A 14,579-nucleotide genomic window follows, 5' to 3' on the forward strand; every position below is an offset into this window, starting at 1 on the left:
TTAGTTTTTACATACATACTATAGGGGAAGTATGCTTTTTAAGCAGCTAGATGAGATACTAATACTACCAGCTGTATTTGCCATGGAGTGTATGTGTGTGGGAAACTATGTTCTGTCTGAAATGAAGAGGAACTTTGTATTGTCTTCATTATAGCAAGGGTTCCATTGGCCTCTTCAATCAGCAGGTGCATATTGCTTAACATATGCACACAGGAGATTCACAGTATCACAGAAACACAACAAAAGCCACAAATATCTGCTTTTGTATGAGCCAGCTTGTGGTGATAATCGCACTGCTCTTCTCTGTGTTCACATTTCAATGGCACTCATAGCACTTCTTGTGCCACATGCCAGGGATCTAATCCAGGTTACAGTAACAGGTCAGCAGATATACATGGACACTCAATTTCTTTCAAAGTATTTAACATTTGGGAAGACATACAAAAGATGTGCCCTCTTCCAATTTCACAGTGAAATTTTAAAAAAACAACTAGTTAAAATAAATGCTTCATTTTTTCAATAAAAGTCTGCATAGTCATAAGGTAAAAAGTTTCATTCTCAAATAAGTGACAAAACAGGAGAAGTTTATGTTGATTGTTCATAGGAACAGGGGGATCCAACTATGATCTGTACACAAAAAGGTGCAACTATGCATAGTTATTACTCCATAACCATTTTGAAACTGGAAAAATTAAAATATTCATAAGGCTAAATAGTAAAAAAATATATCAGTGTAATACATTCATTCCTGAGTTTCAAAATAAATAAAATCAAAAACTAAAACTTTAGTTCTTTGCTCTATTATTGACACAATAATGAAAACATAACCCAAAAACAGTCTAACGCTTTGCTCTATTTTGGCTTATGTTTTCATTATTGTGTCAATTCTTTAACAGCATGAAGCCTCATTGTGAAACTAAAAAAAAAAAAAAATTTCCACAGCAAGTAAATGAGCATAGTGCCTCTGTACTGAGAAAAAGGAGGTCTAGCTGGTTAAATGGAAGCACACAAAAGGGGAAATAAAAAAGGCAAGCTAGCTCAGCACAGAACACTGGTGATTATAGAATCACAGAATACCCAGTAATTTTTTAATATACTGTAGTACTGAGAATAATGATAGACCATTGGGGAACAGATTTTGCAAAACCGAGACAGGTGTCAGTCATGGTGCACTGAAAATATTCAACAGACGTGGTGTTACATTCCTTTAACAAAAAGATTTGCATTAAGGTGACCAACAGCACAAACCTATGCATGTGTACTTTGAATTAAGTCCCACTGTGTTCAGTGGGACTTAGTCTGAGGTAAATATGTATAGGAGTGCAGCCTAACTCAATAATTCCAGGAAGTACTGAATTAATTACTAATAAAAGGCACTAACACTTTAAAAGCTGAACAAAAGTCTGTCTGTAAAAAATAGCATCCTTTAATGTGAAGCATAAGCAGGACTCCATAGCCTGGTGGGAGAGCCGTTTTCTCTGTGCGATGACATAGAATTGAAAGAAGTTGCAGATGGAGGAGAAAACCCTATACCTATCAACAAAAAGCAGAAAGTATTATATAGAACAGTAACATTATATAAATACAATAACGTATATAAGTCTACAATATAAAAGAGATTACATGTGGATTTGGTGTACAGCTCTTACTGGGCTTGAGAACTTCTTAAGAGTTCCACCATAGACATGCAGAAAAACAAGCATGATTGCAGTCAGCTATGGAACACCCTACTATATTAAGGTACCTGGAAAAAGCAGGAAATGAAGACTGCAGATAGAATTCTGGCCCAGCACAAATGACAAGCTGGGAGCAGCCACTGCTGATGTAATCTTGGCTGGAGGCGAGGAGCAAAGCCTCAAAGCAGGGGACAGCTCTGCCCATTTCCCATGTGTGAGGCAAGGAAAGAAAATGGTACAAGCCCATCAGCTGATGGCCATGGAGGATGACTTTTTAGGGAATTATTGGGGTGTAGCTTAGCATTGCGCAATGGTGTGTTCTGGCAATCAGAGTGGTCCCCCCATGCCCCAATGAAGATAATCTAAAATTATCCAGTCGGGGGGGATGGGTAGGGGTGGGGTGGGGGGGTGGAGAAACAAACAAATGGGTTTGTTGTGTTCCTCATCCAATTGGCAGAGGGGAGGGGAGGTTTTTGGGCAAGTATTATAAAGTCAATTTCAAAGATTGGGGAGAACCCTGGAAGCCACAACGTCCTTGAACTGCTGCTAGGGGTTGGAATAAATAAACTTGGATTGTCAGGGGATGACTGGAGACCAGGCAAGGCATATGACTGAACTGAAAGTAACATTTAAACCGTTAAACCAAAGAGACTATTCAAAATTTGGATAAGGTCCAAGCTAGAAGGAAATATCCCAGATAACTTACTTTTTAAAATGTAGCCTAAAGACTCTAGATCCTTTTAAATAAAGAGGGAGATAAGGTAACCACAGCTGCTCCAACCTCCCCAGGTCCTTTCATTCCCTCTGCCCCCCTGACACTACAGCAGAGCATAATAAAAACTGAACCTGTGGAGTCTGCAAGGCATGAAGAAAGACAGACAAAAGGGCCAAGGCAAGAGTAGCATTACTACCCCACCTCCCACTTTATCAGTATGCTTTCTCAGTTGCAACCTGGCAACTCTAGCCAGAAGACAAATTTAAATGAATATAGTTTAGAAAAAATACCAGCATTATGAAGTGACGAACAACAGATGGTGGTGGATGATATGGGACTGACACAAGCAGGCCTATGTCTAGTTTGACCCATTAGCTCCACTGAAGTCAAAGGAACCGTAGTTAAATCACAGAGTAGTACATGATGCATTAGAGCCAATATTGCTGAGTTGAAGTATCCTGCTAGGTAGTGCTGTGCTGCTTAGCAAAGCACCCTCTTTAGATCCAGTACTATAAGGTAAACTGAGTTGCTTACTGTTCTGCCTGTGCTGGGGACTTGTCCTTGGAATAAATGCTGGGTGTGTTTTCTGTTCTTTTGGTGAGAAAACAGCATAGTGAACTGAAAGGCATTGAAAAACTAATGTCAGCATTAAAAGCATTAAAAAAAACACAATTAGAAATGATGAAAAAGTGCAGGAGACTTTTATACCACTCAAGTCTCTTACCTATGATCATAACAGCCATCCCTGCCAGCAGTGCAAATAGAGTGAAAAACATAACTTGATAGGAATCAAGGAAGTGTTGGAATAAGCTGGCTCCATCTGTGGAATGATTGAAGAGAAGAGATATTGATACCAGTACCTTCCCAATCAGTGGTGAATGCCACAGGAATCATATCCCCACATTTTGCTGTTTTTGGTTGTGAATGTTTATTTGTGCTATCAACAGAACTAATCACTTGGATGGGTTAGATCAGTGATTTTCAACCTTTTTCATCTCATGGCACACTGACAAGGCCACTAAAATTGTCAAGGCACACCATCAGGTTTTTTACAATTGACAAGGCACACCATGCTGCCAGTGGAGGGCTCACATCCCCATTGGCCCTACTAATAAATGACCTTCCCCTAAATTCCACTGGCACACCTGTGGACCACTTGTGGCACACCAGTGTGCCATGGCATAGTGGTTGAAAATGGCTGGGTTAGATTATGGAAGTCATGTTCAGCAGTGTATTCTGAATGTGCTTATCAGTGATAGCTCAAAAATATATTGAAATGGCAACACAAATTGTTTGCAAAGCCCCCAAACACTAACCAGTCTTGAAAATTCTAAGCCATAAGCCCAAATAAAATATAGCTGTGAAGTACTGTTGATGAAAACTGTAGTGTTTCCTACAGTACCTCTGGTGGGTGAGCAGCCATTTTTTGAGACAAGGCCCAGAACCTACTCTCATGTGTGCACCTAGCATATCCATGCCATGGTGCTGTTATAATTTATCCTTACAAGTATGGGTTGCTTGTATATTTGATGACATTCTGGAGGCTCTCCAACTTTTGGAAGAGCTTCTCATGCAGTGCAGGGGGCTACATGGGGCACATAGATTGACACTGATTCTATGAACTGTCACAAATGGACAGGTTAGAAAAATCATTGTGCAAAGATGTCAGTGGTGTGATACATATTTAAATACTACATGCAGTTTTGCAGATGAAGCTTATCCCAGCCCTAAACATGTCAAAGTCGAGAGAGAGAGACTTACGTCTCACTGACACAGTTCTGTCAGACACATATATCATTGTCACTGGGATAGTGATAGACTGGTCAGTCACTCTGCTTGATATAGTAAGTGTGGTAGATAAAGACCCTTTGCTTGCCAGCCTTGGATCTGATAAACTGACAGTGTAGGTGACATAGCTGGGCAAGCCGTATGATCTTTCCTTCTCGAAGGCCACTATCATAGGTGAGCCAGATTTCACCTGCAAAATAAGAGATACATTTTAAGGAAACAATCTAGTAGTCTCTTTTCTTGAACATACAACTAGAACTTGGCAATTGTCTCATTTTATTTGATCTTTCCAATAAGGGGAACATCTTGTACTGAAATAAGGCAGAACCCATCATTCTTATGGAAAAATTCTGATTGTTTAGGAACCTGCAAGCTCATCCCTTTTGAGTTTTCAGCGCATATCTTTGAATAGGTGATGATAAAGGACAGTTTTGATTGCTGGAGAAAACCAAGGAGTCTTCTTTTTTTTTTTTGTCCATGTCCATTTTGCTTTCACTGATCTCTCCTAAGTGGAACAATATGACCATGTCCACTATTTCTGTACAACTTGTGAAACCAATCTGACTGTGAAAGAGGGAAGCCTACCAAGGGTCTCATTCCTCCTTTGACTTGTTTTTGAGCTGTAGCATCTGCTGTCTGACACCTGATGAGATAACCGAGACAGATCTATATGCTTGTTCCAGTGTAATGACCTACTTTGTCATTCCCACATGTGTGTTTCATTATTATAGTTCTTTTTAACCACTATTTGTTCAAGCTCATTGCCAATAAAAATATACATTCAAAATTGGGATATGCATGTTATCATTGATCGATTCATCAGTTTGTTTCCATTGATTTTCAAGAGAACGATCTTCTCTTCTCTTACTCATACCTATAATTTTACAGCCAATCCATGTGAACTGTCTGGAACTTTCTCCTGTATGCACTTAGGACCAGTCTTCACCTGTTAAGTTATGCCACTGTACAGCTGTTACTGAAGCCTGTACAGCTTCTCTTTAGGCATTTGGTGACAACATGATTGCTGAGCATTCTGCATTCACCTCCATGCAGTCACCATAAGGGCTCTGGGCATTCCCAGTAAAAATTAGGGGACTAAAAATTTTTTAGGACATCTTCCATGTTATTGGGATGTTGGGGGGGGGGATTAAAAACTTATTTCACATGTGACCCGATCCTATCTGAGATTGGGCCTGCGCATGCAGGGGTTACAAAAAATGGCTTCTGGTGGCCATTTGAGTATGCTGCTGCAGTTGGTGGCAGAGGAGGAGGACCACCGCCAGGCTGGCACAGGTAGGTGCAATGGCAGCAGGGTGGGGAGGGGAGGAATGGGGCTGCTCCAGGTGAGGCAAAGAGGGAAGCATCCCAGGGTGTTAATGGCAGCACTCATGTATGCTGATATCATAACCTCATCCTTTTCCTTTACCATCGCAGTTATATGCCTTGGAAGTATGCCTATGAAATAGGCATCGATTCGAGGAGATCCATGGCAGTGATAGAGGCCTTCCACAGGGTGAGTAAACAAAAGCTCACTTATCCCGAGACATTTCTAACTGCCCCCCTCTCGCAGATACAGTGTGCACTCCATTGGCACGGCTGCATGAGCAGGGAGTTTAGGCAGGACTGAGCTTCCCATTTTTCAGTTGTTGAAATGTTGCTGTTGCAAACGGTTAGGTTAGCATGACAAGTTATATACTACATTTTACGCTGGATTTTACCGGTTCCTTCCATTTTGTTTTATTCATTGTAACTTTTAATAATTGTTCTATTTTATTCTGATTTTATTACTTGAAAATTGTTGTTAGTTGCCTTGGTTAATTTTAGGAAGCCAAGATATACATTTTTAAAAGAAAGAAATAACTTCTCAGTCATCTGAGGTACTCTAAGGCAGATATTCTTAACCAGTAAGGGAACAAATGTTCCTCTACCTGGAGGAGGCCTCCGTGACTGCACCCCCACTGCAGGATACAGTGTGCACCCTGTTCTCATGGCTGCATTGGAGCTGGAAAGTTGGATAGGATTGAGCCCACAGCCTCACTGCTATCTAAACTAATGGTACATAGAAATAAAACTGGAACAGTATGATGCTGAACAAATAAAATGCTTCAGAACAATAAGCAGAGACAGGAAACGTACCTCACAAAATAGTGCCCTAATTCCTAATATTTTGGGGGAAAAGATGGGAGTGAGTGAACACATTTTGGGGACCAATGATTTCAGATGAATTGTTCTAGCTAAAAGGCAACCTGTCATAAACACAAGCCCCAAATATGTTGCAAAAGACTATCAACCCAATCCTCTGCTCTCTCCGCCCTCCACCCCAGCCGATGCAGCCACAGCAAAATGGCTCATGCTGCATACTGCTTGGCAGTTCCAGTGGTGGTGAAGGATCAGTACTAGAAAGGATTTCACACAAAAAGTCCTGGCAGGAACCAAGCCCCCAACCCCAATTCTCATCCCAAATAATCCAAACAAATGCAGTCTCACAAACTCAGTATAATATCGGACAGAATAAAATTAATTTAAAAAAATAAAATGCTCTGGCTACAGATAAATCAAATCCCAAACATGCGCTGTGGAAATTAAAATAGGAAACAGAGCTTAAATAGTGATTTTTTTTTTTTGTACAAAGTATAGCTAAAATATGGATGGTAATTTTTTTTGCTAGGTTTAATAATACAATCTCACTATGTGTTTCTTATAATTGCTTGAATTCTATTTCACACCCCTAGGTATATTCACTTAAATTAATTAATTAGTGTTCTAATTTTATTAGCTTGCTAATAAAAACCAATTGAAGGCAAATTTACACTAGGTGGCCTAAAATCACATTCATCCAGTTATATGATATTAAAACAGGAACTCTGCAAAATATATATAGAATTTTGTAGTATGTGCATGAAAGGCTGAATGCATCCCAGTTAATACTTGCTTTGACCTAGACACTCTCATGAATATAATGACTCTCAAAGTGCAGGCAAGTTAAACATTATGTTCAAAAAGTGACACTGTGATTTTAGACTTAAAATTTCTGTTGCCTGAACTTCAACTTGCTCTAATTTTTCATTATTTCAGCTCAAATTTACCATTTGAAAACCTGGACATAGGAAGCTGCTTTAAATTGAGTCAGACATTAGTCCATTGACCTCCATACTGTCTGTTCTGTGTGACTAAGGGTCTCAGGCAGGAGTTTTTTTCCCCATTCATCTGCTATCTGATCCCTTTTTACTGGAGATGCAGGACCTTTAAATAATAATAATAACCTGGGATTTTTTGTACACAAAAAATGTGCTGTATTATGGAAGTATCACTTCTTTGTGAGACTAGTTGCACAGTATCTCTATTTGCTAATAACAGCTCCAAATAAGTATTTATCATAACTCACCTCAAGGTTTTCAAGAATGTCAGTGGTTCCAAAGATTTTCACATCAGAACTTGCGTAATGATTACTTAAAATAATTTCAGTCTGATTAGCATGAAATCCTGGATTAAATGGCACTTCTGCACCGATCTGCTCCACAAAGACATGGCTGCTCTGCAGTGAAGCTGTTACCACAACAGCAGTTTTGCTCAAGCTCAGCTGCTTTAGCTGCCGGTCAGCAAGTCTATGCATTGTGACGGAACAAATATAATGTCCTAAAAAACAAGAACCGTTTGGATGTTAATATTTTATTTTATTTTTGTTTGTTTATGACTGAGGATTCTGCATCTTGATCTTAATGTTTACCCAGAAGCAAGTACTATTAAGGTCAAGGCAGCCTTAGTTTGGAAAGATCACAACCAATACTGCATGCAGAGTTGTCAGATACCATCTGGGATGATGATCTTTGCTTTCAGATTTAAATTGCCTTGAGGGAAGAATTTTGCCAGGTGCAACTTTTTCCAAAATTTGAGAAAGTGTGACATGAGGAAGCTGGCCAGTATCACCACCTACTGTACTGCCTTCATTTAGTACTATTATTCTAGCTAGCCAATCAACATTGAGTTTGTTTGGCTCCATCAAATCTTTATATCTCCATGTTGGTAAACAGTTGGTAAACAAAGTAAACAGCTTTGTGAACTTTTTTGGTGACAAACAGTATATAAATACTCATAGTAATAATATTACTTTACTACTTATATCCCAGACCAGGGGTCTCCAAACTGCGGCCTAGGGGCCAGATGTGGCCCGCGGCCAGCCTCTATCCGGCCCGCGGCCAGCCTCTTATCCTCTGAAAGCCTCTGCCCCACTCAACTGAACACGACCATAACTGTGCTCTGGTTGTGTCTGGAGGGTGGTTCTGAGGTCCAGAGCGGTTGAATGAATGAACCCATTCGGTCATTTATTCACTCATTTAAGTTCCGTCTCTAATTTATTTATTTAAATTTTATGTTTAAATTTTTTTCTGGTCCTCAACACCACACCAGATATTTGATGCGGCCCTCTGGCCAAAAAGTTTGGAGACCCCTGTCCTAAACTATTATTTTCACTCTCTCATCACTTAGTATTATATTAATAGGATAAATCAGCATTTCCCAAACTGTGGATCACAACCTATAAGTGGGGTCACATTCCAATTTTTGGTGAGTTGAGGGCCTGCTGAGGTCAGGAAGCTGCAAGGGAAAATGGCAGATGACCTGGAAGTTGCTTTCAGGTTGCGTATGTGCACTCCCCACATTATTGGCTGCGTCATGGTGTTTTCCCAATGTGTATACCACACTAGTGCATTTTGACACACATGATGAGAAATGAGGCATGATGCAGCCAAAGACACAAGATGCGTGGACACACAACCCAGAGGCGACCTCTGGATCATCCACCATTTTACCTTGCAGCATCCTGGCCTCAGTGGGCCCTGGATCTACTACGGTTGACACAATGGGTCACCAAGATAAGGAGTTTGGGAACCCCTGAGATAAATATATACAGATTGGAGCATGTGCTGAAGAGGAGAGAAATTAGAGAGGGTCTTGGGAGTTTTTAGGTTTCTACTATTTTCCAGTTTCATGTATCTCTAAACCTCCCCCCCAACTCAAATCCAACCATCTCAAAACAAATAAGCATTCAGATGGATCTCAATGGAAAGTTTCTATACAAGTTTATGGGAGGATTTTGAACCTGAGCATAAAATTGAAATATGTTGGGTAGGTATCTTATCTAGATATGGACATAGTATAATTTATAATGCCTTTAATGTAGGCAGAGTGAGAAACAGAGCTACCATAAAGGGAAACGAAGGACAGTTAATAAAATGGACAAATCTCACATTGAAGCTGTCTCCTTACAGCTTTTTCAAACACTGAAACTTGCACTGTCACTGTCTTCTCACCATCTTCATGAAGAGGGTGATTAGAGAAGAGTATCATCAAAATACAAAAACTTACGGTCAACCAGTGCAACTGATTGACAACAGATTCAGATTGAATGTAAAGAAGTTCTATGTCAGAACTTTTATATAAGAGATTTTTGATTTATTCTGTTATGGCCCAATCCTAACTAACAGTACAATCCTATCCAGAATTGGGCTGAACTGTACTGTACTACAGTTACAATGGTACTTCCACTGTTGTAACTGGCTGAAGACTGTGCAGAGTGTTCCATTGGCAGCCTTTATTAGAGTGCTGCCACAACAGGTCGCAGTGTTCCACCTCTGCCGCTGAACCCAACTGCACGCACTGGAGAAGATAAGAAAGTGGTAGGGATGGGGAGGGAGGAATGGGGTTGATCCAGAGGTGATGGAGCGTGCGATATCCTATTTCCTGTTTTGCAAACCTCCCTGCCCATTTTGTCTCCTTGCATTTGTGCCAGCTACAGAGCTGGCACAGGTCTGAGGAGACCTATTGCAGAGCAGGTGGCTTATGGAGGGGCAAGGGGAAATGATTCCCCTTTTGTCTCTAAAGCCACCCAACCCACCCACCCCCTCCACTTATTTCTGGCTTAGCTGTATTGAGGGAGAAGGATAGGATTGAACTCTAAGCCTTACAGAAGCAGAACAGAGGTTCCACTATTGTAAATGGTCAAGGTGGTGTGCACAGTGCAGTGCCTGTGGCAATTTTGCACTGCTGGTGCAAATAGCAGTGATGTCAGTAGCCCACTGCCACAGCCAGCTACACACAGTACTGCATTTACACCAGTGTGGGGAGGAATGTGGAGGGGTGGGGAGGAACAAGGGAATGTCTGGGTAGGGAGGAGGGTAGGAGGCAGAATGGAAGACGGAGGGGGTCAATACTAGTGGCAGTATCCTAGCCCATTCCTTCCCATTCCCTTACTCTCCTTAGACCTATACCAGCAAGATAACTGGCACAGATTCAAGGAAACCCACTGGGGTAGTGAAAATTTGCCTCAAAGTAAAGGAACAAATGTTCCCCTGCGGAAGACGCTTGCTACTGCCCCTGCACCACTGCACTGTATGTTTAATTAGGATTGGGCTGATATTAAAATCTTGTGATGGTATCAAAATTTAAGTGGAGGTGAGGTGTGGTTTGGGAAAACTCCCCTGATTAACACCACCATACAATTTAATCAGTTCATATCACCAACAATTATGAGGCAAGCCTGAAAGTTTTCCAGGTTCAGGTCTGGCTCACAACTGGCTGAGAGTGATCACCTCACCACTGGGCTCCCTTTTCAAAAATGTATTCTTGCAAAAGAGGATGATGACCAGCTTACAATACAGTAGCCAACTATAGCCAAGAGGCAGTGCAATCCTAACTTGCTTCCCCTTACCCAGGGGAGAGCTACTGCAGTCTCAATGGGGCTACTTAGATCTGCGCCACCTGAAGAGGTGGCACAGATCTGAGCAGCTCGGAGTGGGCCTGTGCTGCCCGGGAATGGAGTCAGAATCCAGCATAATTGCTGGGTCCTAGCCCCACCCTCTGATCTGCCCATGGGCTCACCCACCCATTGGCCTGCCACCGCCTGTCCTGGAACACCTCCTCTCCGCCCCCCAGACACCTATGCCAGCCGAGCTCAGCTGGTGTGGACTCACTTCCCTCCACTGCTGCGGTCTCTGGATCGAGCCTCCATGGGCCAGTGCACTTCCATGTGCAGGCGCAGCTGTTTTCTGAGAGGCGCAAATGTGCTTTATGGCACATTTGCAGCCCTCCTGGACTGGTGCAAGGGACTTGTGCTGGCCCAGTGCAATCTTAGGATTGCACTCTGTATTGCACTTTACTGTACAGTACACTGCAATGCAACTGAACTGTACACTACTGTATTGTACAGTAGCAAATTGTTGCCAAACACCATCCCTGACCTAGAGAGGTGATGGAAAACAACATGCTCACCATAATAATGGAGTTCTGAAAGATGTTAAGGAGAGTCCATCATCTTAAGAATGAGGCACTAATAGAGCATCTTGACCTCAAAATGATACCTCTGACTCTGCTGGTTCCTTCTACGTAAGGGTAAAGGAAAGGGGGAGAGGACTGTAGGATCGGCTGCCAGAGAATTCTCTTGGGCTCATATTATGAAACTGAAGAAAATATAAAATCCCTAAAAGCTCCAGAAGACTGATCAAATTCTGAGTTGAAATGAGGGGATAGGATTTTGCCCCTAACTAACTGAAACCCATGCAGAGCCTTTGGGATATTAGTCTAATCTAATGCAATAAATTACCTCAGTTCAAATTATATGTTCTACTCCATGCAAAATATACTAACGTGCACAATATTACATATTTTTATGCAATGCCAGAAACAATACATTTTGCAGAGTAACGAGACAGACTGATTGACCCCTATCCTGAGAAACTTGTAGTCTGAATCTGGCAACAGAGGGAAGGGAAGTCAATGGAAGCCATAGTGAATGTATGTTCAGTTCAGTCTATATGTATTTATGTTTAGTTTTAATAAGAGATGAGAACTATGAAGTTATTTGAAAGTTTTCATTGAAATGGTGGGTTTGAAAAGGGTATATGTAATTAGACCTGCATGTACTGTACTTCATTATAAGTAAATGTTAATTATTATATATGTAAATTATATTGCCTATTTTTACACCTACAAACACTAGGTCCTAGTGACTAGGAACAATATCTTATCAATTGTAGGGAAAACACTGACATTCCTTCATAGTTTAATTCAGGATTTTCTTCCATATGTAACACAACTTCAGCTTATTTGGTTTCTCCATCTTACCTGAAGCCACATCAAACCCAGGTTCAGCAGTAAGAATTTCAGAGACTGGAAAATCAAATACATCATTGCTGAAACGAAGTTGGCAACCAATACCAGACTGAGGTGTCATTTTCTCAATTGCTTCAATCTGGGCAGGTGAACATTCGCCTAAAAAATATTGCATAGAGTTGAAATATAGAAGGCAACAAAAAATCTGTCCCAGAATTAGCTATGCTAAGAAGCTGTGTGTCTCAATGGTATTTTTGTTTAAATGCTTAAAAATGTAACAAGAGCTGTTGATTAGAGCAAAAAGACTTATACAGCTGCCTTTTCTCATGTTGTGATCTTCCTCCTCTCATCAAAGAGGGGCAGGCACGACTAGTAGAACATCAAAGCACTTAACACCAAAAGCTTTACTACAACAATTATTGAAAGTGAATGAGGTATAAATGGTTGTCAGGTGACAGGTCATATTGAGCCACAGGTAATTTCACTTCATTTAAACTTTGGATCAAGGCCTTGTAACCCTGTAAATCTGGCATACTATGGAAGACTCACTAATGTGTTTTCCAGAGGTTGTCAAGAAGATAAATTGTGTCATTTATTACTAGACTGAAATGGAGCATTAGTTTCCCTGGAAATGTATTCAGTACATCAGAAACTGCTGAGTACTATGCACTGCATTGTTAATACACTTACTTATTAATCATTAAAAATGTGTTAAGTGACGCTAAAAACTATTATTCATGGTGTAGAATCTGCCACAAATTGAAACATTCTTGATGATAATTTTAACTTAAGTTCTCAAACAAAACAATCATGAATTAACACATCTTTGAAAAGGATGAAATACTTTGAGTGATGACACGTTCGGCAAACTGTGGGCCAGTTCACACACGCTGCCAAAAAATGCTCTCTGAAGGAGTAGGTAATGTTCCTCACCACTGAGGGTATAAATTGCATCACTGAGGCAACCACATAAGCTGACCCGACCCACACAAGCTGACATGTGTGGTTCTTGTGATCTTCCTCCTGTTATCAGTGAGACAACTCACACAATGTCAAAGGGCCAAACTACATTGATGCTACTTTAGGCAAGTGCCATGCAGGAGCATGCTTCTTTTTAATTTGTTAAATAGCATATGCAGAGACCCCCAATCTGGATTAGGATTGCAGCCAAGGGACTTAGAGCCCAATCCTGTGGTCCGCACCGTGCCTCCGTGGCGCGGACCATGGTTGCAAATGTGCCATAAGGCACGTTTGCGGGGCTTACTGCCGGGCTCCTGCCGGAGCTGGCTCAGTTCCAGCTGGTGCTGAGCGCCCGCATTCCACAGCTCGGCGGTGCCTGTGACTGCCGGGCTGCAGAACAGCAAATGGGGGCAGGGAGGCTGGTATGACGCAGGGAGGGGGCGTGCCGGAGGAGGATCTGCAGAGTTCTGCTCCACAGGATCCTAGGCGCTCATGAAGGCTGCGTGCCTTATACCAGTGCCTTTACTTTAAAAGAGAGTAGCCCTATTGCAGAGCTGCCTCCCTTACCCAGGGAAAGGGGACAATAGTCCCCTACTCCCAAGGTGCCTCCCGTGGTAGCGCGGGAAGCGCTGGATTTGGCGACAGCTTTCACGGTGCCGCCGAGTTGGGGCACCCTGGGCAGCCCAGCATTGGGCTGCCCGTTAGGATTGGGCTGTTAACCCTTTGCCCAACAGCTGTTCCCAATCTGAATCTTGATGTTAATTGGAGCCAAATGCTGGCATCAATGGGAGCTTTCCTTCTTGGTGAAATAACAGTCCTTTGGGTGGGGTAGACCTGGATTGGAGGTGTGCAGAAGCAAAGGGTTAAGTCCTCCTTTGTCTGACATAGTTCCAACCCAGATCCCTCCCTCCAAGTTTTATTTAACTAACAGCCCACTCCTATTGGACTGCCCTGCTGGAGAAAGCCCCCCTGACATAGGTAGGATGGTGGGGAAGACAGGACAGGATGGGGGGCGGCAGGTTGGGGTGGGGGAGATATAGGGGAGAGTGGAATGGGGAGGGGATAGGGTAGACAGATTGGGTTTGGGAAGAGGGTTGGTTTGGTGGCCACTGAATCCTAGCCTCCTTCCTGTGCCCGATCAACCTTAATGGGTCAACGTGGACTTGTGCCAGCAATATCACTGGTGCAAGTCTGTGTTGACCCACCAGGCCAGCAGTGGCTTACCCTGGGGGAAGTTGACAAATGCTGTCTTCCACCAAGGAGGCCTCCTGAGGCCAAAATTCTCCTGCTTGATTCAGTGGGTGCCATGTTGGCACTGCTGCATTGCTGTGTGG

At 42.1% G+C, this 14,579-nt stretch overlaps 1 protein-coding gene across 1 annotated transcript in view; it reads right to left on the reverse strand.

Annotated features, from left to right (window-relative positions):
• Positions 1-847: 847 nt before the first annotated feature.
• The window catches only part of NUP210 (nucleoporin 210), a 120,548-nt gene continuing 106,816 nt past the window's right edge, over positions 848-14,579 (reverse strand). Inside the window, exons 35-40 of the mRNA XM_066613804.1 lie at positions 12,298-12,444; positions 7,565-7,815; positions 4,153-4,369; positions 3,116-3,211; positions 2,926-3,009; positions 848-1,533 (exon numbers count right to left, since the gene is read on the reverse strand). Coding sequence (XP_066469901.1) covers positions 1,427-1,533; positions 2,926-3,009; positions 3,116-3,211; positions 4,153-4,369; positions 7,565-7,815; positions 12,298-12,444 — 902 coding nt within the window. The 3' untranslated portion in view covers positions 848-1,426. The remainder of the gene's footprint in view (positions 1,534-2,925; positions 3,010-3,115; positions 3,212-4,152; positions 4,370-7,564; positions 7,816-12,297; positions 12,445-14,579) is intronic.

Source organism: Tiliqua scincoides, chromosome 2 (assembly GCF_035046505.1).
Source record: "Tiliqua scincoides isolate rTilSci1 chromosome 2, rTilSci1.hap2, whole genome shotgun sequence".
Lineage (NCBI taxonomy): Eukaryota > Metazoa > Chordata > Lepidosauria > Squamata > Scincidae > Tiliqua > Tiliqua scincoides.